Below are 27,854 nucleotides of genomic sequence, written 5' to 3'. Positions count from 1 at the left end.
TGTGTATTGTATCTCTTCCTCTCATTTTTCTTCATTCTCTCTCTTTAGTCTCCACGGGATGTGCTGGAAACGGAGTGCAAATGGGATAAATGAAAATATTGTTAGACCACAAACTCACCAGAGGAAGAAGAGACGAGCTAATAGTTGTGGTGAGGAGGTTTTTAGAGCTGAAATCAGAAAAAGTCAGTAAGAAATAATAATTTATGACCTAATGGTACACAAATTGATCTGTAAGTGCTTCACGTGGCAGTGGAACTGTTAGAGATCTGATGAGACATTTCCCAGCAGCAGGATTATAGGGAAACACAGAGCAGAGCCACATAAAGAGGATCACAATAGACTGTGATGCACATATTTACCAATACATTTGTTTCATTTATTGATTTATTCTTAGATTTCTTACATTAACCAAGCTGCAGGTCTAATAGAAGCACATGTTCCTAAAACATTTGATCAAATAATACTCAGTTGTTAATTAGTTTAAAGTATAAATGATGTAGTAGTGTCCAATGGTTTCATTTTGTTTCATAAATCTGTTGTTTTTGAAAGGATTAAATTATCATGTATCATGTTAATAGGCTCTGATTATTGGATTTGTTTGTTTTTTTCTTGTTTACAGCCTCTATGCTAAGCTACGCTACTGTAGCCATAAGAAAAACATTTTAAATATTCCTTCAAAGTATTTTTTATTCATAATATATTACTTTAATGTGCAAATAAGGTGAAAGTACAAATATTATTAGCATTTAAATATTTATGATGACAACATTTCTTAAAGACACAGGCCTCGCCCAAAGAACCACAGCTGTAAATACATAAATAAGCAGATTTTTTTTTCACTGAGCGGTGCTTTTAAAGTCAAATGGCGTTCTCTGATTACTAATGTAGTACTAATCAAATAAATCCTTTATGGCACAATACTGAATGTACTGTATGGTACGGCCTGTTTAAAGGGCTGAACTAACCTCATCCAACCTAAGAAATGTACAGCAGCAAACATATAAATAACCATTATTGTTGTTTGTTACGAATTACACCTACACGTAAAAACGACTTCTAAGATTCAGCTACAAAAAATAAGCTTAGAAAGCTTTAAGTCACATAGTGTTAAAAGTTGTGTCTTGTGTGGTAAATAGGCAAGTGTACAGGCCAGAGGAAAGTTTCAAATGTTGTGTACCTGATTTCAGAAAATCTCAAAAAGACAGGAAAAGATCCATCCACATCCTAAAACCATCAATACTGATATTCAACTTGAATTAAAACACTCATAAGGCTGTGATGTACGTGTGGATTATGTGCAGGTGGAGGTGATGGATTTGTTAACCAGCATGTCCCTGACGGCTCAGTTAAAAGATCTCTCACAAAAATGATTTTTTACAAACAGCGTCTGAGGCGAGAGGATGAAAAATGTCAGCGATGACACCAAGATGTCATCTGACACACAGTAGGCACTCATATAATACAGTGACTGCAGTGCTGAAACGTCGGAGCACAAACGTCCTCTTTCAGACTAACTAGCTCCAAGACAGCATGATCATCAGAGCTGGGTGTCTTCTTTGGTGTCTATGCTGGACTCGTGTCTTTCTTTCAGGCTGCTGCTGTGGACCGGAGGCTCCTCCGGGACGTGAGCCAGAGGGTCCGAACGAATCAAGTACCTGTAAGAGAGGAGGGTGGATGGGCAGAGAAAGGCAGGTACATCACCCCTGTTCATGGTACTCTGGTTTTATTTCCTGTTTTATTTTGAAAGTCTTGTATTCCTTTGTGTACCCTTGCCTGTTTTACTTCCTAGTGCTTCCCCTCCTGTTGATTACCTGCCCCGCCCTGATTGGTCCAACCTGTGTCTTGTTACCTTGTGTACTTAAGTCTTGTGCTTCCTTTGTCCTTGTCAGTTAGTCTGTGTTGCTACCCTGTGCTTATGTTCTGTGTGTGTTTTCCCTTTGTTTCTGCTTAGTTTGTTAGATTTTGGGGTTTTGGGATTTCTCCTTGGCTTTATTTTTGAATCTTTGTGAATTTGTAACACTTAACTCACTGCAGACACTCAGCATGGAGAATCAAGAGTCAGCTGAGAGCTGCAAAAGTTTCATTTCTGGCCACCAGAAGTCTGTTGTGGCTCTGCCTGTGGCATGGTGTGTGTGTGTGTGTGTGTGCAGCAACCTGACAAACTCAAATCTCCATTATGCATTAAATGCACAATGTTTAGCCTTTACACTTTTATTTCTGCTGTAAAGTTCTGCGTTTTTACATGGAGGTCTATAGGCATTGACTTGACTTGACTTGTCTGTCTGCAGTCTGCCTCCAGTGGCCACTCGGGGAACAGCAGTTTGTGGTGCTTTTTCTTTTGCTTTCATGTTTTTTCACTTGGAGGCTGCTATATACTCCACTGTATCCACCAGCTACAACTTTATTATGATTTGCTCTGTGTTGCTCATGCAGTATTCAGCCTTACAGTGCTCTGTGTGCAGAGTTCCACTCACCCAGGATCATTTCTTGCAGTTATTAAATATTATGTGAGTTAATAAAAACCTGGAACATCAAGCACAAAATACTCACACAATGTCATTGAGCTCCAGCCTGGTGTCAGGAGGAGGATTAATCAGCACGTAGGACAGTGTGTTTTGTTGATCGTTCTGCTCATCTGAAACAGGAGCCGACACAATCAGCAAACTGTAGCAGAGTTACAACCTGCAGCAGAGTCGCTGCTTCTTTACCTTGCAGGTAGCCCAGGTTGACTCTGTTCATGACGTCACTGGCTGTCAGATTCGTCAGGTCTTCTGCAGTTACACAAACAAACTTAACAGAGAGAGGCATAAAAAAAGAGGGAAGTGAAATCACTGAATGCTTCTTACCATATCCGGAGGTGGGGAGGCCCAGATGCCTCATGCGGTTGCGGACCAGCTCGGACAGCTCTTCCCTCTCGGAGCGCCTGTAGAGGTTGAGGCGCTGCTGAGCGATGCGCTGGGCGTGGTCTTTGCTGGACTCACGGTTCACACCCTGCCACCTCACGCTTTTCTTACTCAGCCGCCGGGCCCACTGCATGCTCTTCTTCCTCAGCAAGGGGTGATCTGATGGGTCGTTGCCGCGCTGCTCGTCCCCCTTGTCCTTTGTGTCCTCGCAGTCGTCAACACTGACGGACACCTGTGACTGAGGAGAGGAGACAGAATACAGTTCAGGAAACATAAGATGGGCCCTTTTTAGCTCTTTTGACGTCTCACCTCAGATGTAGAGAAAATGTGGAACTCTGTCCGATAGAGCCCAATAGGGATTTCAGCACTGGAGGAGCAGAGCTTCTGGAACAATCTCCCATAAGTGCCGATCCACAGGTCCTCCTCTGTCACTTTCATCTAGGACAAGACATAAAGCAATAAACTCAAATACTAATATTGCCTGAGTTCTTTTCTCTTCTCTCTAACTCACGGCGCACAGGAATCCTGATCCCGGAGTCGTGTCCAGTCCCAGCAGCAGCCTTGCAATCAGGATCATGTAGTCCTTCACGAAAGACTGACACAGAAAAAACAAACACTTTCTAAAACATGAATACAGGCTTCTACCAGTGAGTGAACACAAGAGGGCACTTGTGCTTTATGATGGAGATGCTGCTCTGTTCCTTCAGGTGATTCTTTCATTTCAGGAGGATGGAGGAAAGTGCCAACCTGGTAGAGGAGAGTGTCCAGCATGCTGATACTAAACACTCTGCCTGCGGCGAAGGGTAGGCGAAACATGAAGGCCAAGTTGGAGCCTTTGTCACGCTCTTTCTGTGGGGGAGAACAGCATTGAAAGCTCCATCATCTGTTTAGTAAATTCATACTGGAAAAAAAAACCTGTTGCAATTCTCTTTATAATACATCCCTGTTTTACCTTCTCCAGCTTGGAGAGAGCCAGAGAGTAGCAGTCCTTTGCTCTGAACTGCATGAATCTCATGTTGGATGGATGAGTGAGCTCTGTGATGATACTGAGGCTGGGAAACAACCTGAGACCGGAGACAACATGGACAACTTTCAGCATGCTTGGAGGCTCCGACACGATGACAAACCGACTCTGTGTCATGAATGTCATGACGATACAATCTGATTGATTACCTGAACATCGTCTGTACGTTGACAATAGTTTTGGCGTCTGCCATATAGTCCTCCTCGGCACTCATTGTGCTCTCCTTATCCACGACAACCAAGTTATCAGCATAAATGATGCCACACTGCAGCAGGCTGTCCAGACTAAAACACACACACACACACACACACACACACACACACACACACACACACACACAGATTAATAACAACAGTTTGCCAGGACCATACTGAGCATCCAATTAAATCTCAGTGAGGTACTTTATAATATATAATAGAAAAAAATCAGAAGTTTGCCTGATAGACTTACTTGTCTATGCTCCCAGCCATGTAGTAAACCATTGGGAAACAACAGATGGCCTCCAGGAAGTGATTATCAGGTCTGCAAGAAAGAATTTATGTTTTTGTCCAAGAGAGAAATAAACAGGTTGTTTAAATGCATCACTCAAGAAGTGTTTCTACAAGCTCTGCTCTTCAGTGTACAGCTGTGTTATCAACGTTATGTCAATACGTTTTTCTGTATGTACAGGACGTTTGAATTGTTTGTACAAATGTTTGCATGAGAGGCCAATATGGTCAAGGTCATTGTGGCTGATTACAGACACTGATGCTTAATAAAATAATTTCAATAATTCATTACAATATTATCAGGCCAGCCCCCTGTCATTCTTCTTTTATGTAAACAAAAACTTCTCAGTTTTGCAAGATGAACTGATGCTAATTTACCTAGCCACTGTTAGCATCCCATACATCACATAATAAAGCTACATTTCTTTGGTCTATTACACTTTAAATATCTGCTTCCCAGCTGCCACACTGGTTAGGGTCCCTTCTCTGTGATGATGTGCATGAGTGAGTGTGGGGCCCCTCAGGAGGTTGTTTTAGCTCCCTGCGTCTTCAGGCTGAGCCCATCTGTTACTGAGCACACTTAGAGAGATTTTTATTGCTGCCAGTCCACCACCACCACCAACCACCCCTGACAGAGCATTACTTTATGCATCCACCCAGTCCTGCTGACTAGCGACCCAAGGCTGTCGTAAGTGCTTGAAATGCGTATCCAAGTGTGTGGGTGTTTGTGTTTGTGTATGTTTGCGACATGAACGGAGAGAGAGGGAGAGAGAGACACACACACACACACACATGGTGAGAGAGTTTATTGTTAAGTGTGTGTTTCTATGAGTGTCCTGAGAGCTGGCATGTGGGGGCTGAAAAGGGACACATCAGGGCTGTGGATGAAAGCCTGCGTGCAGCTCTGCAAAGAAATCATTTTTTCCATCTTTTTCTCCCCTTGTAGCAATATATATCATTCAGGTTCAAGGCAAAGCATGTTACCATGGTGATCGACTGGAAGTACAGAGAGCAGAGTTTTTCTTTTTCTTTTTTTGCTTTGTCGCTCAAACACACCGTCACTGTGAGCAGCAGCATGTAACCTAACATCATCTCTGACAATGGAGTCCCACCTCCACAGCCTTGTCCTAAATGCTCGGCTGACGCAAGCTTTTAGCATTCATAATGTTTCACAGCATGAAAATCTGAAAGACTGAGTGAAGGGAAAAAAAGGTACAACGTGTGTGTGTGTGTGTGTTAAAGTGAACTCACGGATTATCCAGCAGTAAGACAATGGGGTTGAGTTCTTTCCTGGGTCTGTAATAAGCTCTGAGAGGCACTATGAAGTTATAGAGGCCGTTTCCTGCCGTCTCAGCCGACACGATGATGAGCTTGTTTTTAAACCCGTACGCCTTGGCATCCTCGAAACTGTTGTGCCTGCACCCCTGCACACAGAGAAAAACAACAACAACAAGCTGAGGTATTTTAGGCTTTATAAAAGTGAAGGACAGAGCGGAATGATGAAGGCTGTAAGTAAGTGAGTGACTAAGTTGAAGGAACAGCGACTGCCCACCTGGTCCAGTCGTAGGCAGCAGAACGGGGCTTTTTCAGCCAACAGATGGCACAAGGTGGGCGAGCTCCCAATGTACGGAGAGTTGGGGGGATAACCCTTGACGTACCTGGCAACAAAACAAAAAGCCTTGAATGACACATTTGATTAAAATATACAGAGATAATCTGAAGAATCTGCCAGGTCACTTTTTCTCTTTCAAAAGGCAGTTGGTGCATTAAATTTCAGTAGCAAGTAAAAGCAACACAAAACTGACCCCATGGTCTGATCAAAGCAAAACAAACCTTTAGCTCTAGAATCATTCATACTTTTCACTTCTAATTTTTTAAGTTCAAGGTCTTTACTCAGTAGACGAGTGGCCTTTCTCATCTGTGAAGACTGAGTCATCTTCTGATTGGTCACTAAGGAGGTCGCACGGCAGGATTGAGGTCGAGTCAGCTATTTCCTGTACAGGTGCGATGCTAGGGCGGCGGGTTCCTGTTCCGTTTACTGTAGGCGGGATCAGTTTTCCACCTGAGACGTCAGGTGGGCTGGTATTCTGGAGATCTATGGCAACAGTACCTGTAAATACATTCAAATCACATGATGATGAACATGGATGTCTTATATATATGTTCACACATCCTGCTCCTTATCTCACCCATGCTGGCAATGATGCTGTGCACAGGAAGTTGCGAGGGTCCGTCGTAGAGCCCCCCCGCAGGTTTTCCCTTCCTCTCCTCCTGGTTGAAGATGAAGGCCGAGTTCTCCTCTTTAGTGATGTTGATGTAGTAGCAGGTGTCAGTGGCGGCCATGATGTGGCGCGGCCCAGGGTTCAGCAGGATGCTCTTATTATCCTCCCTCTTTATGCCGATCAGACACACGCCGTACCTGCAGATCACACTTCTGCACTTAGCACGTATGGTAGACCCACTCACACAGACAGATGAATGGTAAAACCTGTCTTTAAGGACACTGTCAACCTGTCAGCATCAGGAAGATGCTTCAGCTTACATGTCAACTCACTTCTTGTGAGCATGAAAGGAGGCGTATGTGAAGCTTTTCCCATTATACTCTCCAAAGAACTTGCTGTCACCCAGGCGGATGTGGTAGACCTCATTGCCAGAGCAGCATCCATACATCCTCTGCCACTGCTCTGGAGACTGCTGTCCTTCTCTGCATCCATCCACAGAAAACACAAATACATCAGTACAGTATCAGTGCTGTTTACATTCAACACAGTATCATTTCTCTAGTCAGACTCCATCTCCCCATCCCTCCAGACTCTCGGGGTCACACAGGCTGGCGACAGCAGACAGCTTGATCCATCTGTGTCAGTCAGCCGGCTTTGCTCTGATATGGCCTTTGTAATGACTTCCGGTGATTACAGTAATTGCTCGAGCACTATGATGGAGTTTAATGAGCTCCAAGAGATTCTAAGAACAACCCCAAGGTAGCGGTTTACCTGCCTCTTAGTACTTATTAATAATGACATAAAATGACTTTTAAATGTAGTTTTTACTGCTTCATCATAACTTAGTAAAAGACAATTTTATAAAACTTCTTTTTCCCACTGAGTATCTACACAGCTTTGTTGCAATATTAGTCATTGCAGACTCATTTCCATTCACTGCAGTATAAAGCCCTGCACCTCTATGACAATAGCACAATCACGGCTAAAAGCAGAGAGAACTCAAACACATCTTCTCTGTAGTAAGTCAAGCCATTAATAAAAAAACATTTCTTTACATAATCGTATTAATGCAAAGGTTTTAATGGGCTGTAACTGATCTTTTCCTTTGGCATCATATTCCCCATGTGATGCGTTCGAGACCAGGATGAGTCTGAAACATGGGGACTTGTCAAGAACAGAGTAAAGACCGAAACCTTCTGTTTGCCCTGTGTCGTTTCCTCTGACATCAGCTTTTTAAAGTGACTTTTTTGAATGCTGTGAAAAATCATTTTTCCACTGCAGAGCTTTTCAAACTGTTTTACAGAGAGCTCATGGGGGAAAATCAATTTAGTTGCCGGCTGTTCTCCCTTTTGGTGCGCTCTCTTTACATCCTGCTGAGTGCCACAATAAAGTGGAAGACTTTTGTCTTTGTTTCGGCTTTCTCAGCTCTCTCTCTTTGCGTCGATCCTATTTGTACAGCCGCAGACATGAGACATGTGATGAAACTTGAACTTTGCAGTCACAATGAGGAGCCCGAGGAGTTTTATGCAAGAAAAAAAACTGACCGTCCACGTGACGTATGCACGAGGAGCGTGACCAAGGTGGAGGTGGCAGGGCACACGCAGTTCAGAGCCAACATGGCGTACTTGAACTCTTCCTCACAGACAACGTGATCTAAAAAAAAAAAACCAAATAATTAAGATTATCAGTACAGCATAGGAGTTATAGTCGGTCAATATGCTTTTTGACAGTTTGGAAAAAACACTTATTTTCTTCCCGGCTCACCATTTCATGGGAGAACTTAGCCTATAATTGAAAAATACACTTAACACTGCAGCTTAATAACAGGTTTTAAATCATCACTTCACTTCTTACATCCGGCTGTTATGAGGAGTTATATACTGTCAACACTTCTTCCTGCCTATAGGCCTATCGCAGTAACTTAATAGAGCCTTTGCTGGTTGCCTGGCAACAAGAAAGTCGAAGCGAGGGAGAAATAATTACAGTCCCTGATTGATGTAACACCATAATTTTTTAGTCATTCAAATATTTTTGGTTTTCTTTGGGTCAAACAAACAAGGAATTACACAGGAGTCAGAGAGCCTTTCAAATGCTACATGCTAAGCTAAGCTAATCGACTTCCAGCTTTAGCTTGAACTAATGTTTTGAAGGTGTGTAAGCAGCAGTGTAAATATATATTGTCACTTGTTAGCAAAGGTTGCCTTGAAGGAGGTAAACAGCAATAATAGCATTCAAGAGTGTATGCAAGTACCAAAAACTGCAGTTCCTCCAGTGTCCACTGGAGTCTGTCCCCACAGAGCTCCATGTTAAACATTTATGGCAAGTTTTAGAGGCTCTCACCTGCAAATTTAACATGGAATTTATTTTCAGGTTTGAGTATCTGGACATAAAGGGGACAGTTTGGAGCAAAATCCTTCACTGCCCAAGCCCTCAGGATGGTCTGATGGTCCTGAGGAGACACAGTGAAACAGTATGCTTTTACTAATTATTGAATAATTGCTCTCCCACTCACAGACCAGACAGTGTTAATGAATGGTAGGGATCGTGTTTTTTTGTCGTACCGCAGCCATGCGATCCACCTCGTTACGACTACTCAGAATGAAGCAAGCCTCTGCGTCATCCATTCTGCAGCACAAACCATAAAAATAAACAGCAGAAAGAAAGAAAACAAAGTCAAATTTCAACACAAATTTCAACTGACATTTGACAGCAACATCCTTTGATTCGATATTCAATTTGCCTGCAGACACACAAACAACCTGAAACAATATGTACTGTACCGGGAATGTGCGTGTGAATGTGTGTTTTTTTTGCATCTGATTACCAGAGCCGGAGTGCAGAATGCAAAAACAAGCGTGGGAGGATTTGAAGCAGTGCCAGATGCAGGATGTGAGCTTGACACACACACACACCCAGCCCTTTACTTCTAATTGCTCCATCAAAACCCTGACAAACATATACGCTAGTGTTATATAACCCATTTACATTAAAGTAATACTTTTTTGATGCACACTTTATTTTTTATTCATCATTACTGGAATATTTTGTCCATTAAGGTGTGGCACTCAGAAGTGTTTTTTAATGAATGGAGGCAGGGATGTATCACACACACACACACGCTCTGCCTTCTTGTCTTTCAATCTACAGATATGTAAATGTCAATGTGTATCCTCCAAGGCCACATAAACCTTAATGTCCTCAGAGTGTTTTACTAACTAAGAGAAGCCTGTGACTTTATATAAATAAAGTTTGACTGAATCATCGATGTGGTTAAAGCTGAACTGAATCAAACTGCTCCTGACATACAGACTGGCAGCAGGTTTTTATTCCTTTCATCACCACGTCTCACTTATAAAACTTTCATGACTCAAAGTTATTAGAAGAATGTGAGACGGATCACGTCGGCTTTCCTTAGATGAGCGGTCCATTTACCATAGTTCGGTCTGAAAAGAAATGAGTATACTGTAGCCTGAATGAATAATAATTACACTGTTGTCTGAGTGTGAGGCCACACAATAGCTCTGACAAGCCCATTTTACTGAGACAGGAATAAAATGATATCATGGTGGTGTGAGGGAATGGAAGGACAATAGCAATTTACATCCTACTGACAGCAATTATAAATACCTACCTCAGTTATTTTTAGCATTTTAGACTTTATCTTCTGTCACTTACTTAGCTCTGAGCAGATCCTGATCTTTGAGGACAGACCCCTGCAGGTAGATGACTCTCTGAGACCACAGAGGGATCTGCAGCACCCTCCGCACCTGGATGTCCATTTCACTCGGGCAAAGAATCACCACATAGTAGTCCTTCAAAAAACACACAACAACCACATGAGTATGAACTTAGCTGTAAGTCTCAGACACAAGAACGTGTCGGTGCTTATGGTACCTGGAGTCTCGGATGTGCGTAGAATTCATTGAGAAAATCCATGAGCAGGTCTATTTTGAGGGAGCTCACACACAACACTACATGTTTCTCGGTTTGCGCCCTGTGGCGGCTGTAATTCCCTCCAGACTTCTGTCTCTCCATCCACAGGTAGATCAGTTCCTCAAACTAACACACAGAAAGCCGAATAAAACCAGAGCCCACTGCAGAAACTTTCAAAAGCTGCTAAAAGATGATTGTCATCTTTTCTTTTACCTGCATTGGCAGAACCACCAGAGCCACACAGATCATGATGACTACTAGAAGCTGGGACGGCCATATGCGGGGCGTCACGTCTCCGAAGCCGACGGTGGAGAAGGTGACGATGCAGAAGTAGAAGGAGTTGAAGAGGGAGAGGTTTTTGCCTGCTCGTTCCAGGTGCTGAATCCCACAAGTGCTGTTTAAAGTATTATTTGTTATAACTTTCATTTCTTCATCCAGGTTGAATAGAAGAAAACCCTGAAAGAAGCTTCCTCACCCAGTGAAGACGAGGCAGAGTAAGGTGCAGATGAGGATGAGCACCTGGTTGAACATGGCCGAGTTGGTCCTCTGAATGGCTCTGTGGACATCATTCTGCAGCATGACGAACAACATACATAAAGAATGCACACGCTCAAATAAAAATGTGCAGCATGAAAGACAAAATAACAAGATAAAAAGCAGACAGGTCTGCAGATAATCCCTCAGAGAGCCTAGTCCGTAGCAGCTGATAACTGTTAACACAGAGGCCTGTATGAAACAAGTGAAGTGAAATGTGATTACGTTGCCTTAATAAAGTCGTTAAAATGCTGATTAACAGACACAATTAAGTATGTGATTCAGACTCACTATCATGTTCTCCAAAGCACATTTGGCCAGCCAGCAGTTGAGAAACACAGGGATGAAGATGTTCCTTATCGAGGGCCAGAAGATCTGAGGAGAAAGTGAAACTCAAAATCTCTGCAGTTTATTGTTACTGACAATTTTCTGCTTCCATATAATCATGGCTTTGATGCTAAGACATCACAATATGTTTTGTACTTTCTCTGCGATCCTTCTGATCCCTCATTCTGACTCTTCCTCTCCAGAGTCGTCAGGATGCAGCCTCTGGGGACCATGAAGGCCCTATATATAATGAGTAGGTCTGTCAGCTTCTGGGTTCAAACCAATCAGTGCCCTGTGAGGAACAACCTTCAGATGTGACCCTGAGAAGCAACCTGATTGGTTGTTGTTGGTATTTTTTTTTCCGAAGTTCCTGTCATTTCCAAACAGTCTCCGAGGACGACTTCCCAGATGGTTCTGTGTAACAATCCATCTGTCGCCACAGATAATTTGACTGACAGTAAAATCCCTCCAGACCTGTACGTCTAACACCTGAAACCACAGAGCTGTTTCTGCTTCATTATTAAAAGTGTGTAGGTAGAAGATCATCACATTTATTTTTCTGACCGCCACACTAACAGACAGACGTTACAGGACAGATAATGATGGTAAAAGTTTTACCGTGATGATAAAGGGCACTGTGTTCATCATCTCCAGAAGAAATGACACCTGGAATATCTGCTCCCAGATGTTCCCCTGAAAGTTTTAAAAAAAAAAAAAACACGCATTTTGTCAGTTTTAAGCACACAATAGACAGTGAGTCACTGCAGTCGCTCTTTTATTCTTATTTTATTGTTGTCTGTCACCTTTCAGAGCCACTTATTCCTTCACCTCAGCCACATCCTATAATTACCGTCTATCCTTAATGTAGCCATGACAAATGACTGAGTCTAATTACACCACTTATGGATTGTCAATCTCACAGATTGTAAGTGATTAACTGTACAGAATGCATTAATCATGGCTGAAGGTAGTGTGTGTGTGTGTGTGTGTGTGTGTGTGTGTGTGTGTGTGTGTGTGTGTCTCACCTTGTAGCTCAGATACATCAATAGCATCGTCTCCAGGAAGCTAATGATGGCCACAATCACCTGTGAAGGAGGAAATAATAAGGTGAAGTCCTTAATCTGTTAGTCAAACAACAAATATTTGATCAGTCAAGTCAACACACACAAGTTTATATACTGCAGGATAGTTTGACTCACCTGAATGGCCCAGACAGCCACCTTCCTATCCACCCAGAAGATCAAGTCCCTGGTAGAAGAGAGCAACAAAACCACAGCAACGTAAAACATCAAGCAGATCTGAGAGGAGAAATTTCAATATTATGAGTGAGATGTGAGGTGAGATAAATAAATGACCAAGCAGCCAGGTGTATCTTTCAGTACGTGCAACATCTGCTGATGGAAACACTGGACTAATTTGTGCAGTAAATGAGGTGACAGAGCAAACAAAGGAGTCCGAAATCACACCTCCTGCTGCTTACCAGTTAATTTCTCTGTCCTGCACTGAGCTGTTCCACAAGCAGTCAACACTGGTGGCGGTGGTGATAAAAAGACAACAAAATATCAATATTAACACAAGCAGTGATACTATCTGCAGTTTTAATAAAGTAAAATCCTTCTTCAGGTACAGTTCTCTATTCACCTACAATATAGGTTTGTAGTGACATCCCTGCCTATCCCAGCAATTAATTATTGTATAATATTAACATATGGAGCTGGTCATGATCCCTGGTCTCATTGTGTTTTCTTGTGTTTTCTGTATTGTTTGTTTTTCTGGTTTATTTAACTTCTTGCTCTTTGGGATTTGTTTTCTTGTGTTTCCTGTTTTATTTTGAAAGTCTTGTGGTCCTTGTGTGTCCTCCTAGTGTTTTCCCTCCTTTGTGATTGCTGTTCCCACCCTGATGTTTCTCACTTGTGTCTTGTTACCCAGTGTATATTTAAGTCTTGTGCTCCCCTTTGTGTCTTCTTTGTTGGTTTCATGTGTTACTTCTGGTTTTCCTGCTGTCTTTTTTGTTACCGATGTTTCTCCTCTGTTCAGTTCTTTGGGATCGTTTGTTTGGACTTTGTTAGTTTGTGTTTTTGATACGTTGATGTTTTTAAAGGGGTTTGGCTTTAGTTTCAATAAAGCTCTCCTTTTGTTGGACTTATTGGCTTTTTGTTAGTCTGCATGAACTGAACTCTGAAACATAACAGAGCTCCTTTATCTACTTTTTAGACATATGATGATCATGGTTGTTGTAAGATATAATGTATAACACTGTTGCCTATACTTAAATAAAAGGATGCTATGCTAGCTTATCCCACATGCTGAGAGATGCACAATCACATTATATTCTGTGTTTCAGTTATATGCAATGACTCTCACAGCCAGAAGGGGGAGACTGAAGATCCACACTGTAGCTTTAAAGGTAGGGTAGGAGATTTTGAAAACTCAGTGAGAGTCAGCCAGATTTTGAAAGTAAACACACACCGTTTTCTCTTGAGTTCACCCAGAAGCCATGCCTCCCAACCAGTCTGTGACTTCGGCCATCATGCACGTACCTCTCTGGTGCGCGCAGAGCAGGAAGAGCCTCGGAGGATTGGCTGATGTTTTTAGCGTTTTATAGCTTTCACAGATGATTCATATTCTTCGTTTTAAAGCGAAACTGCCGAACTAGTCGGTTGCTATCGGATTGTAAAGCGAAGTTGCACTAATTTAACAAAAAGTGCATCAGAACGAATTGTATAAATTATCAGACAAACACATCCTTCTCTAGATTTCATGTCTCATGTAACAGTCCTATCAATAATAAAGCAGCTTTTCTATGTAACACCATTCACTTTGTTGGCATTTTATCGACCTTTGTTACAAATGTTTACACTCGTGTTTCTCTGAATAATCACTTGTACTGTGGGTTATTTTTCTCTTTTTCATTCGCTGTGTTGAGACACACCATTTGTTGTTGCCACTGTGAGCGTTCAGTTGTTCAGTCCGGTTGTGGCTGGCGCCGGCGCCCTGGCCAGGGTTATCTGTCATCACTCTGATGATGTACAGCAGACAGGTGAGCAGCTTCAGGGAGAAATTGAACACACGAATCCTCAGGCCTAAAATAGACAGAGAGAGAGCGAGAGAGAGAGAGAGAGAGACATGCTGTGATGTAAATTCATTGTGACATTTTTATTCTTTCTTGAGGATTAGTCAAAAAAAGTACATAAATGCTACTGCACGATGAGAGATCAAAGACTTGATATGATAGATGCATTATAGTGCAAGTGTGTGTGTGTGTGAGTGTGTGTTCAGTGGTTATTCATTATCAATTTGTGGCTGCTAAACACAAAACTCCAAATATGTGTTTTTGTATTGCGTCGCCCTTTTAATGGACCCTTTGAGATTATGCAGCATCCACTTACTTGATCTTTGGTTTTTGATGAAAAAGAGCTTCAGACGCTCCTTAAAGGTGTTTTCATTCACGTAAAACTCGACCTGAACCCTAAACATAGAGAGAGAGAGAGAGAGAGAGAGAGAGAGAGAGGACTCAGACAGCTGTGCAGATGTTTGTCAAAACATTGCATGAATATTCATATTCATACTGCTGTTTTTCAGATCATCTGCCTGAAGAGAGTCACGTTTTTCTTCAGTCTCTGATTTTCTTTGCCAGTTAGGAGGCAGAGTTCCTGCTCACACCAAACAGCAGCTGTTACAGTACAGAAGGACTTTTTTTTATGAATTTATTAAGCTGAAAGGGAAAATAATGTACCACTTATTGAAAATTCTACTGCAACACTGTGTGAGGGAAAGGACAGCATCACCCTATATGTGCAGTTAATTTTCAGATATACCCAAAAGTGTCTTAAAACTTTCTGCACCTGTGTGCGTTTTGCAGCAATATTAGTAAACACAGTCATGCATGTGCGTTGACTTTCTGCAGAAATAACTGGATTGATGCTGCTGCACTAATCCAAAGTTTTGGCTTGTGGCTGCAAAGGTCACAGTTGGAAGGGAAAAGGCAGTGTGGGCTGCTGGATGAACAGAAACCTTTCAGTGTGCTATTTCAGGTCTGTGCCATGGACTTCACCCAAGAGTGGCAAAAGCTCTTCAGAGATGAAACGGAGAGGAGGAGGAGGTGAGGGCTCTTCTGCCGTCAGGTCTGAAAACTGCCATCACATCTGGCCAGCAGCAGGGCAGAGATGAGCAGCAGAGACACTTGAACTGAGAGCTGTCACACATGAGAGTCGCTGTGTCTGTCTCACCCCTTCCACCCACGCACATATACACAAACGCGCGCACATAATGGTGCAAGTAATGACCCTTAATCAGCTCCTGTTGAGCACACAATTAGGAGCTGAAGTGGTCTGGCATTAGTCATATTGCGATGTCAATTCGGAGTTTCAGGCAATAAGACGCGCAGCTCTGCTGGGAGTAATTAGATCCTCTAACGACTAATTGCGGCTCAGCAAGTTTCACGAGTGGCAATCATCTTTAAGCTCTGAAACAGGAACACCTCGAGGTGTTCATCAACAAAAGAAGATGCGCAAAGTTGAAGCAAAAGTTGGCCAACATCACAAGTATGTGATAGTAAAAAGAACAACAATGAATGCATTGGTTTGTTTTTACGCAGAGCGCTCAGTACATCTCAGATATCAGGCGCGCTTATCAAATTTGTCTGAGAGCATTCCTGCTGCAAATGCTGCAACTGTGCAATCTTTAAAAACAACAATAAAGACAATTTACAGGGTCGTGCCGAGCGCATCAGGGCACCGTGCGCACTTTGGAGGAAACTGCTCTCCCTCTCTCTCTCTCTCTCTCTCTCTCTCTCTCTCCCTCTCTCAGTGCGCGCCATGTCGCCCTACCTCTGGCCGGTGTCACTGCCAAAGGGCTCCGACCTCCAAGTGGCAATAGTCGGGCTGACCCAGGTTGGGATGAGGATCTCCGGTTCCATCGTGCAGGACACTTGTAGCTGCGTCGTGCAGCCTGCAGCCTTTAAATTCCTGCAGTTGAGTATGAGCTCGTTGGCCAGCGCGCCTCCGTGCAGCTCTAAAACAACACAACTCTGCCAGAAGGTGGAAATATTCTGAAGCTTCGAGGCTACATATAAATAATCATTTACAGACAAAGCTGTGTGAAGAATGGGGCTTATTGGAATATTTTTAGAAATGTATATTCTCTCTCTCTCTCTCTCTCTGTCTCTCTCTTTTGCGCCTGTTGCCACAGCAACGTTGCAATGACAGGAATAACCCTAACTGATGATGCTGCAGCCCTGCATAGCTGTAAACACTCACAGTGACACACAGGAGGACTCAGCTGCTGATAAACACGGATTTGTCTTTGTTATCAGAGTGTTCAGAATTAAAGTGACTTCCAGGCACCACCTGTCTGTCTGTCTGCTGCTGCTTTCTTCCACAGCACAGTGTGGAGTGGTGATGATGGAGGAAGCAGATGACAGAAAAATAAATGCTCACCTGAAGCCAGACATCAGTTCTCTCTTCCTGTGTCGCTCTCCTTTGTGCTTCTCCGAGTCTGACAAATTTATAAATGACCTCTTCCCATGAGTCAGTCCACGCTTGAACCCCACTCGCCCACGCTGCTACGGTTGCACATGAACACCTTTACACCACCATCTGCCTGCATTTTCTGTTACTACTCTGCATGTATAAAAGGCGACAAGTGCTTCAACCAACGCCAACATTTTTCCATGTTTGTATCTGCAGTGTGTTTCTTCTTATATGCGCTTCACTTGGAGAGAAAACAACCTCTGAGTGATGAATGACACCTGCACAGATGTGACCAGTGACATTTGCGACTTCAGAGACAGCTGCTGCAAACACAGACCTCTGAATATCTGAAACCAAAGCAACCTGTGAAAGCACTATCTGCTGAGAACAGGAGGACCGGGGGTCATTTGCAGAGAACAGAACAGAAAAATGATAACGGCAGCTTTATTGTGGAGAACACAGCCGTTGTTGCACACTGGGGGAAAAAGGTCATTTTTAAATAAAAGCATCAGCAGCGCCTGTTGTTTTTCTTTCTTTTCTTATCATATAAAATAGATGTCACCATTTTAATGGCTTGCTGCTGCATTTCTAAAATTAGAAACCAGAAATCAGAGGTCCAGCGGAAAACCCCCGCGTCTAAAATCCTGTTTTTGAGTCTACAAATGAAGTAAACAGATGCTGATCTTGTCTATCCTGCTGAGAAGCAGCACAGTGGAGAGCTGATGGCAAAAGAAGGAACTTTGAATTTAGCTAAGAAACTTATTTACCAAGCTTCACAGCACACACCTCTCAGCTTCTTTACAAAACTTCAGCACCACGGACAGCAGCCATGTCTGTGGTTTCATTTCCAGCACTCACACCAGAGAGGAGAACACCTCACACTGCACTGAAGTGTGCTCGGTCTGCAGGGGGTATACACGGTAAACACTGCACACAGGCGGATGCAAAGGGCGGATCTGGCAATCTACCCGACACTATTGACAAGTAAACACGACCAACGGTGCTGCAAGTGGAGTGAAATCATGTGGTCAAATCAAAGTGTGCTTGTTTAATACGTCTGAGTGTAAAAGAGAACAGCAGCTAACACATTAAAGGTAGTGTAGGAGATTTCATTCTGATGCACTTTTTTGTTAAATTAGTGTAACTTCTCTTTACAATCCGATAGCAACCAATTAGTTTGGCGGTTTTGCATTAAAACGAAGAATATGAATCATCTGTGGAAGCTATAAAACGCTAAAAACATCAGCCAATCCTCCGGGTGGACCCTGCACAGAGTATTGGCTGGTTGTCACTCTCTTCCTGCTCTGCGCGCACCGGAGAGGTACGTGCATGATGGCCGAAGTCACAGACCTCTCAGACTCTCACTGGGTTTTCAAAATCTCCTATCCTACCTTTAATGCATGAATAAATGTCTTTATATGTATTGAATAACTGAATTCATTCTTTGTAGCTGTAATTTTTTTTTGTTTATATTTTTTTTAGTTTATGAAGCTTTAAAAATGCCCCTTGAGCACGGCAACTATTTCAGAGTTAGCAGTTAATAGATAAATAGCAGGACAATAGGGATTAAAATGAGACTGTACGCTAGACTAGATGTGAAGCTGTGTGTCTGACAAACAAAGGATGTTTTGTCTTTGACCGCATCAGAGAGGGATTCCTCCACCCACATCATGTTTGAGTCAAACTTTTCCTCTTTGTGTCTACACTGCTGCCATACCTGTCATCATTCTGGAAGCCCTGGTCCCCCAGCAGCAGGTCTCTGAAGCGGAAGCGGGGTGGCAGCGGGGGCACCTCGCTCTCCAGCTGCTCCATATTAAGGGTGGAGATGTCTAAGATAACCCCACTGCTGCTGCTGCTGCTGTTGTTCTTGGTCTGGAGTGGAGCTGAGGAGGAGCTGGAGGAGGGAGAGGGGGAAAAGTTATATAAGCAGAAAGGGAATGAAGGCAGCTAGGAAGAGGATGAGGAGAAGGTCAAGAAGGGAAACCTGGGATGGAGACGTGCTTATACAGGAATGCACACAAGCTGGGAAGACAGAAAAGAAAAAGGATGGAGTCGCAAATGGCCAAACAACCATGCATAGTGACGGCTTAACAGGTGCAGATGCAGCACACACGTGTCCTCATTTAGGCTTTATATGGGTTTCATGCATTCTTGCTCATGTATTTAACTTTTGGTTTGAACTTGTGAAACAGATCAGCATCTCAAACTGCTTCTGCTGCTGTTGTTCTGCTTTCAATCAGTCTGAGTTACATGCACAGTTAAAAAGCAGCACAGTGTGATGTTACCTCTGACCCCAGGAGAGGGAAATGGGATGAAGATGAACTGATGTCAGTCTCTTGAAGCAATAAGATCAATTAGAAACCTCAGAGTTAACGTCTCTAAAACCCACATCCTGGATGAGTGTTTTTGAAATCTTCCAAATCTGCAGCTGCTGGAAGATTCTGTCACCTCACCTCCCTAATTTGAATCCTCTGATTAGTCACTGAAGAATAATTAATGATTTTCTTGAATGCTGTGATTAAAACAGTGCCAAAAAGCTCCAAACATGGGCAATATCCCAGCTCAGGTCTCCATCACTGTGTCTGTCTGTTTGGTCTTACTCCACCATTAAGCTTGTCAAACCTTCTGCATAATAGATGAAGGGTATGTTTGTGGTTTTGTGAAATCCATCAGGCCACAATACACAACTCACATCCCATAAAGCAGCTTTTAGCTTTGGAGCAATTGTTGAGAGGAAGTTTTCATATCTTTTTTACATTTCTTTTGGAACAATTTGGGGCCAAAATGTTCCAAAGCAGGTGCGCAGACTAATGTATAGGAACAGCTGAACACACAGCGGTGATGGAGACAGCGTGCGGATGGATGGACAAACACACCAACATGTCCTGCACTATATAATTATTCATTCAAACATTTGGCACTTTACACTGTGTTTATTCATTTATTCATATTCATCAAACTATTTCCAGGATTACTCAGCCAAATCCCCCCAAAAAACATGAACTTATCCATCACTGCTCTGATGCGTAAAGTTCCCTTTCTCTTACCGTGGCTTGTGTTCGTTCACGGTCCCATCATCGTTCACGAATGACTGATTTACGTAACATTCACTGCACATTTTGGCCGGAGATCCGGCGCTGCCGTCGGACTGGAGAGCAGCGGTGGTCGGCGTTGAGTCCCCCTTGACGAAGTCGACTTCCTGGGTTAATTGCATCGGAGGGTGATCTGCCAAAAAGGAGTGCGCTCCCGGAGAGAAAGACGCGCTCGTTTAAAAGTGATTCCTTCCCTGTGCGTGCGTGTATAAGTATGAGTGTACGTGTGTGTGTTTGTGCGCGCCCCTCTCACCTATTCAGGTGTATTTTGGAGGTGAGTTTGTGTCAGCCTACGCAGATACAGCAGAAAGCAAGCAAGTGACTAATGAACTCTTCAAAGAGACAACCGGAGAGATGCGGCTGGAATCATTTGGCTGGCAGGAAGAAATCAGAGTGACAGCGCTGTGGTGCTGATGATGAGGATGATGATGATGATGATGATGAGAGGGGAGTGATGTGGGAGAAGCAGAGGACAGGTCTGCAGCAGTGAACATGACAGCTTTCCTTCCTGTTGGTAGCGGCTACACCTAATGACATAACTATTGAATGATCACCCAACTGTTGATGAGGAGAGAGAGAAAGATTAGCGCCCTCTGCTGGAGGCTCTGGGTCCAAATCTGTTCCTTCTAATATAAACACAAAAATGACTTGAACAATCAAGTAAAAAACAATGTCCAAGTCTGTTGTGCATTTAATGAATAAAATTCCAAATAATTCCCTCAGACAGCCAAAATTCTTACTTACTTCAAAATAAAATGGCCACTGTCTTCCACAGGATGGTAATCACTACGATGAATTGATGATGATGTGATGATTCATCACTTAGACAAACCTCAGGATAAAATCTCAGGACTATTGAGCTCAAGAAGAATATCATTTTTGATATAGAGGGAAACCTCCAGAGCCTCATACTCTAACAGACAGCAGGGAAAAGAACAGGAGCACCAACATCCAGCTCTCCAAATAAAAAAAATATTTGAAGGCATGTTCAGGGAGGATGGCAGAGCGAAAAGAGTGTGTTTTAGTTTCAGCCTTCACGAGAAGGTCACCGACGCTGAAGCCACATCCACAAGTGTAACAAAACAATAGTAAAAATCAAATGTGCAGTATGCAAAAAGAAAAGATTGACTGACAGAATCCTGTTATTATTATTAATAATTTCTCTGTTTATCTGATGACGCAGACTGGAGCAGATAAGGAGAAAAGCGTGGGTGAGGTGAGATGATTCACCGGGGAGAAGGTGACATTAGGTTGATGGAGGAGCTTCAAGCTTGTGATGTTTGGGATTGAGTCAGTCTCGCTGGAGAAAAGTCACATCTGTGAGATTAAGGGATGGATCCATCCAGGAGGGATATGTAAAGGTTGGAAAATGTTTCAAGGTTTTTAGTGGTGGGCTGAAAATGTAAATGTAAAATATTAGCTATGCAAAAGTCTGCTAGGAAAAAACAGATGGAAGCAGCAGCTTTCCTTCGAAAAATAACAATGTGAGGAAACAAAGCTTTTTATGTGTGTGATTTGACAGTGAGGAGAATATCGATTATCTTCAGCCTGCATGTACAAAAGCTATATCTACACTATAAACTGTGTGGCTATATTGAGTTAGAAGTTGGACGGATCCCCTCTGCCATCGCCGTCTCCATCTGGTGTCTGGAGCTGCAGAGCTGCCTCTGAGCTTGACCTCTACACTGCACAACAACATACAGCTTGGAGCCTAAATTTAAAAATGCCCAACAGAAATCAAAAGTCATTTTAAAATGGCACCATGCCACTTGTTGCACTCTTTTTTTGAAAAAAAAAAAAGATAGAGTTCTGAGACACAGCAGACGTGAGATTCGATTCTCTTTAATAAAAAACAAAAAATCTTTTGAGTAAACAAAAATAATCATCAAACCCAATATCAAAGACTGAAGGATTTGGATAATTGATGTTCCAAGTTTAAGTCCAATTAGGAATGAAGTATAGTGCGATGTGGACTTGTATAAGTGCTTGCATGGTAAACAGTTGAGGGGAACATTTTACTCTATCGCTTAAGTAACACACAGAATGAGTTAACATACCATGTTGAGATGTTTTTGCAAATTGTGGCACTTGGTGTTTTATCATATCATGACTTTAGCAGAGTGTATGTTAACCTACTTACCCATTACTTAAGCATTAAATAGAAAGCTGTGAAGTTCAGCTGAGTGTTTTTGACTCAGTCTGCTCCTTCTGTGCTGACAGAGGCCACAGCTGAAACATAGTAAGGTCCTTCTCTGAGATACGTCTTCAGGCGTATGAAATTTTCACTGCCCAGTATCTCCACTGCTGTTGATGAACACGCAAGTGACCCCACCAGTTCGAAATTAGCATCTTTGGCCTCCTTGGTCTGCCCTCTTGAGCGGTCCAAAATGAATTCCAGGAATCCAGGGGTGCTAAACATCATCTTCTGACCCCACGGCTGAGCAGCAATGGCCTGGAAAACACAAACACACACCAATATCCACTGATGAAGGTTGATGATGATGTTTTACAGGTTACCAAAAGTTCAGTAAGACAATCAGGAAATAAAAGTTAAACAGCATTTACAGTGAATATCCGCAAAGCCCCACAATGCAGTTCTGGAAAGGGCTGAGTGCTAATGTTGCGAATCATTTCCATGGGCTGACTGGACAAAAGGCGAAACCAGGACTCTGTCAGGGCCAAAAGGTCTTCTGTCTGTTGCTCCGGCTGCAATAAAAAACATGGGAATTCCTAACTGATCAGACATTTTATTAATGAAATGTAAAAAGGATCTATTTCTTGGTCATGATTTTTCTTTGACGTATTCACACAATTACCTGTAGGGTGAGAAGTTGAGATATGGCGTCCAAGCTGCGCACTCTGAGCTCCGTAGCACCGGAACCAGCAAGCTGGCTCATTCTTACCAACACAGCCTTAAACTTTTCACCTAAACAGATACACAGAAATTACACATGATCAAAGTCATTAACAAAATTTGGAAACAATGATTATGTTTGATTATAGTTTAGATTATATTAGAATAAGTCAATTTATGCAACCTGTTTTCTGCAGGACCTGCTTCCCCTCCACAGTGGATCCAAGAAGCCCCAAAGTGTCCAGGGCCACCCCGTTCATTGCAGGATCTGGATCAAGAGCCATTTCAAACACTTTGTTCTGGAAGGCCGGGTATGTTTCACAAACTTGCTGTGGGCTGTCCATTATAGCCAGGTTCCCAAAGAACTTCACCAAACCTACAGGAGCAATATTCATAGCGTGAGCATTGCATTCACCTCAAAGTAAGGCAGCTGTAGTCTGCAATACTAAGTGTATCAAAAAGACTCACCAGGAAGGTAGAGGGAAGAGAAGGGGTCAGTCTCTGCTCCTCGGATCATGTTGGAGATCTTATCCATTATACCTTGCTGGGCCAAATACTGCCGGCCATGCTGACTGTGGGCAAGGGTGGTGACCATCTCTATAGCAGTAGCCCTGATGAGAAAGACATACAAAAACACAAATTAACAACATGACAGGTGAATTAACACAGAAAAGGGAAAGGATGTGATGTAGTGTTTCTACCTGATCAACACATCATCCCCTGTCAGTTCACCGAGCAGCTGAGATATGAGGTTGCTGTTGGCACAATAACCCAGAGAAATGGGAGACACGGAGGAGATTTCTACCAAGAGCTGCAAGCAGAAAGAACAAGCTTAAGATTATCACAAGAAAATGTTGTGTTTATTCTACCTTAAAGGCCTAAAAACATTTGAACCTGCCTCATAAATTCTGTATCTGATGATGTCACTTGTGGCCATCACGTCCTTCATGACTTTCAGCGTGTCACTCTGGAATAATTTGTCCAGTCCTGGTTTGGAGTGACTCAGTTTGGACAGGGACTGTATCGCCTGAGAAATGACACTGTTACTGCACACACTGCAGATTTATTAAAATATCACATGCTTATCATTTTGGTGATTCACCCGTCACCTGTTTTGCCACAGCCATCTTCTCCTCTCTGATGCACTGGATCACAGCCTGAAGGATGTCATGGTTGTTGAGGATTTCAGTGACAGCATCCGGGTGCTCTACCACTCGACCAATCTAAAAGAGAAAAACAAATCATCAATATGTTTTATGAAAGGGCATCTTTTCTACAATGTATGCAGGCAGCCTACCTGTGTCAAGGCCAGTATCTTTACAGCTTCATTAGGATGGCTCAACCCCATCTGGAGCTCCACCCTGTAGCCCTGGGCCACTTGGACAGGACTGAGGGCCATCAGGATGCGTTCAAGGATGTCCACACATAGCTCGACCTGCTCCCTGTGAACACAACCCACAACAAACCTGAGGCTGAGCAAAATTATTGATATATCTGCTGAAAAATAATTCTCACAGACCTAGTTGCTTGTTTTGGTAATAAGGGCAGAGTAACAGAAATGTATTTTGAAAAGTCAATAAAATTCATCAACAGGACCGTTTTGAGATTACTGACACAGACATAGACACATAAAACAGTAGACAAATTATGAAATTAAACCATATATCACTGATAAAAATGAACAACACACACCACTGCAGCAAGTCAACATGCTAACAGCTAGCTCAGGCTAAAAGCAGCTAACATATTTTTATGTTATGCTAACCTTCCTGTTACCATATGCTAGTAATGCATACTGACTGACTCAGCAGTAGCCACCTTGCTAACCAGCGTATGTAAAGTGCACCGTGTCAAACCAACCTTTCATTTGAGTTTAGCAGAGAGAAAATCACATCAAACCGCTGCCCGCTCACCGAGTTTCTCAGAGCACTGACAGGTATCGATAGCAGAGCTGTTTTTAAACTCTGCAGCTCTTCGATTGGATCTTCAACGCTGGAGATTTCCTCCAGTAAACTGTTAATGGAAGCAGCCATGACTTTCGATGTTTAGTAGGGCCCTATGATTTCCGTGTTCACGGAATTGCGGACTGAATTACGGAATTGGCCGATTAAAACGGAATTTACATTTTAACGCGGAATTTGGACTGTAGCGCTGTTTTCGTGTGTAAGAGGAACGCCTGTCCGGGGTCAACTGCACGGAGGGAAACTAATCCGGGTGGCACAGGAAGCTCCTTCCGCAGACTGAGCCCCCCCTTTTAAAACACAGTAACCATGGCGAAGCGGCTGCATACAGCTCTGTACGGTGGCCAGGAGGTGCAAACCAAAATTATAAAATGCAAAACATTTTACAAAGCTTGCCTTCGTCTGTCTTCACAGTCACTCATGTATTTCAGCGGCGATGTCTCTGGTCAGAATCAGAATAACTTTATTTATCCCTGAGGGGAAATTATTTAGGATTAAGATTTGTCCCACAGTGGGAAATTACATTACAATAAAGACACAAGAGAATTAAAATAAGATCATATAACATATTAACAGTTATTGCACAGATGAGGTGAGTAGGTGGGAAACTTGAGGGTAGCTCACAGGGACTAACTAACTTGTTTAAGTTCCCCTTGAAGAAGTTTCAAATGTTTGGTTGTTTTATAATAAGTCAACTAAAGTTTCATCACTTGCTGCTTGTTTTTGATGCACTACTGTATTTTACCATATTGAGGAAAACGTCACCTCAATAAATTTAGGTTAGTTTGTATTCAATTTAGTCATTTACATTAAAAACACAACACTTTAGGTAGTAAAATAAGGTCAAAAATTACTATACTGTGAAAAACAGATTTTTCCCAAATTAAAACAGAAAAAACGGAATTTGGGAAAAAATAAAACGGATTTTATAGGGCCCTAGTTCAGGGAAACGGCCCAATTTGACCTCTTCTTATTTTTTATGCGCTTGGCATCAAACGTTCTGACGCATTACTGCCACCTGCTGGACTGAGCTGACGTTACACTCAGCCTCCCTCATGGAAAAAGTCCTGCAGCTTGGCTGCTGTGTCTGCAAAAAACAACTTTCATCTTTGGTCTCAGAGCTATACAATTCCTGCCTCTTACCTGCTTCACTTTTATATATAATATTATATCACTAATATCCTTATAATTCTTGTATAAAAGCAACTCAGGGGAACTTTTTAAATGCTTCTTTGATATGACTTTACTGCTCCCTCTAGGTATCATGAATATTGTATGCTCTATACACTCATTTTAATGAAGCACTGAGTCGGGCCTGGGGTGTAGGGTTTCATGCTGCTAGAGTTTCATGAAAGTGGAAACCCTCATCTGTCAGCCAGTATTGTTGTAAAGCCGACAACAGTGTGAGGTCCTCCAGTCACCTGCAGCTAACAAGTTGGTTGAAGCAGATGTCATGCAGGTACTGATTCTTTACAGCTTTTTAATACAAACTTGATAAGCAACCTGTTGATTTTCACTCTCCCCTGTTTTCATTGAATGCTTCAGTGCTCTCTGTGCAAGCTGCGTACCCACCAGTGGTGTTTTCTTCTCTTCAATGTGTTGCTGTTCCATGCCTTGCTGTTCGGGGCAGACTTTGTGGAGGAGTACCTCCTGCAGCCCACACCAGGGGTTTACACTGATGCCATGGTTGTTAATGTAAGGGAGAAAGCGAGGAAACTAGACCTGAGCAACGCAAGGGAGAATGTGTCCCAGGGCTACCCCATCACTAACCCTGATGCCTGCAGAAACTCTAACCTCTTCCTCCTTGCTCTAGTCTTCAGCTCTCCAGCTAATGTCACCCTGAGAGAGGCAGTCCGGAGGACATGGGCCAACCAAACACTCATCCAAGGCTTTCCAGTGAGGATACTCTTCTTCTTAGGATCTACTCAGACATCTGCTGCACACGAGGCCCTAATAAAAGAGTCTGAACACTACGGAGACCTGGTCCAGGGTCATGCTGCAGCTGACTCAACCCTCCATGGCTCCACAGAGAGGACAGTGCTGGCTCTCCGCTGGGTGATCACCTTCTGTCCTGTGGCCCGTTTTGTTTTGCTGACAAAGGAGTCTGTGTTTCTGAACCTTCCTGCCATTGGAAGCTACCTGCTCGGGCTACGCAGGCACCCTGAGGACCTCTATATAGGTAGGGTAATCCAGAAAGGCTCCCCCAACAGAAACCCCAACAGTCCTGGCTACCTGCCCCCAACTCTCTATCCAGACAAGTACTTGCCTGAATACTGTGATGGGACAGCTTATATTCTCTCTCAAGATGTGGTCCGGAAAGTGTACGTGGCATCTGCAGCAGTCCTTGCACCTGTGCCCGCTGATGTTTTTGTGGGTGTCTGTGCTAAGAAGGCAGGTGTTACACCAACCCACAGCGCCAGGTTCTCTGGAGATAAACATATCCGCTACAACGCCTGCTGTTTCCGCTACCTGTTCAGCTCAGCAGGAATGGAGAGCCATGAACTAGAGAGCTTGTGGGCAGACCTGAGACAGAAGAGAGGAAAATGTTCACTGTTAAAAACCTACTATGGCCTGGTGACCTGCAAGGCCCTCACATACCTGGACTCACTGGGACTAAATAAACCATATGGTTAATAGCTAAAGGGATGGGATTGAGATAAAAGTGTGCAATTGTGTTTTTGTTGTTCTTGTGTCATGTATATGTAAATAAAATTGCAGTGTAAACCTGACTGTAATCAATCAATCATATAACCATGCTGACTCATTTACACTTCTTTGGTAGGTTACTTTTTCAATAAACTACTAGGACATTAATAAAAATTATGTAGTAAATTACATCATAATGATCAGTGTATTTTGTGTATTTTAGAGCTAGCGGCTAGCTCTAAAATACATAGCTGCTAGCCTTAACCCACTTCCGCATTGGCCTTCTCTTTAAGCCCCGGATGTTGGCGGCTGGTCACTGCAGTTACCGTGGTTACTGCTCGTGCTCGTGAGCTACCTACTTTACGACCTTTTCTCGGCGTTTCTTCCTGCTTTTAAACC

At 43.0% G+C, this 27,854-nt stretch overlaps 3 protein-coding genes across 3 annotated transcripts; 1 reads left to right on the top strand and 2 right to left on the bottom strand.

Moving 5' to 3' along the window:
* Positions 1-851: 851 nt before the first annotated feature.
* On the bottom strand, positions 852-20,357 carry kcnt1a (potassium sodium-activated channel subfamily T member 1a). The gene is made up of 31 exons (XM_028417699.1): positions 19,950-20,357; positions 18,620-18,796; positions 14,821-14,900; positions 14,364-14,514; positions 12,912-12,959; positions 12,631-12,679; positions 12,457-12,516; positions 12,050-12,124; positions 11,396-11,479; positions 11,046-11,140; positions 10,784-10,964; positions 10,532-10,696; positions 10,313-10,449; positions 9,199-9,262; positions 8,978-9,086; positions 8,182-8,290; positions 6,970-7,119; positions 6,605-6,834; positions 6,309-6,525; positions 5,968-6,073; positions 5,667-5,839; positions 4,378-4,449; positions 4,077-4,211; positions 3,856-3,967; positions 3,651-3,752; positions 3,415-3,498; positions 3,213-3,341; positions 2,847-3,141; positions 2,709-2,771; positions 2,551-2,635; positions 852-1,655 (listed from the first exon to the last, which is right to left on the bottom strand). Exons 1-31 carry the CDS (start codon positions 20,114-20,116, stop codon positions 1,538-1,540), a joined length of 3,822 nt encoding a protein of 1,273 aa, XP_028273500.1. The 5' UTR covers positions 20,117-20,357; the 3' UTR covers positions 852-1,537.
* Positions 20,358-21,816: 1,459 nt separating this feature from the next.
* Positions 21,817-25,089, bottom strand: psmd5 (proteasome 26S subunit, non-ATPase 5). The gene is made up of 10 exons (XM_028417920.1): positions 24,709-25,089; positions 24,146-24,290; positions 23,958-24,071; positions 23,747-23,875; positions 23,550-23,659; positions 23,317-23,459; positions 23,033-23,224; positions 22,811-22,920; positions 22,560-22,700; positions 21,817-22,446 (listed from the first exon to the last, which is right to left on the bottom strand). Exons 1-10 carry the CDS (start codon positions 24,879-24,881, stop codon positions 22,189-22,191), a joined length of 1,515 nt encoding a protein of 504 aa, XP_028273721.1. The 5' UTR covers positions 24,882-25,089; the 3' UTR covers positions 21,817-22,188.
* Positions 25,090-26,477: 1,388 nt separating this feature from the next.
* On the top strand, positions 26,478-27,443 carry b3galt9 (beta-1,3-galactosyltransferase 9). The gene has a single exon (XM_028418518.1). The coding sequence runs from the start codon at positions 26,493-26,495 to the stop codon at positions 27,441-27,443; it is 951 nt and encodes a 316-aa protein (XP_028274319.1). The 5' UTR covers positions 26,478-26,492.
* Positions 27,444-27,854: the final 411 nt, after the last annotated feature.

Source organism: Parambassis ranga, chromosome 12 (genome assembly GCF_900634625.1).
Source record: "Parambassis ranga chromosome 12, fParRan2.1, whole genome shotgun sequence".
Taxonomy (NCBI): domain Eukaryota; kingdom Metazoa; phylum Chordata; class Actinopteri; family Ambassidae; genus Parambassis; species Parambassis ranga.
Note: the sequence above shows the minus strand (reverse complement) of the source record. Positions and strands in the feature narration are given on the sequence as shown.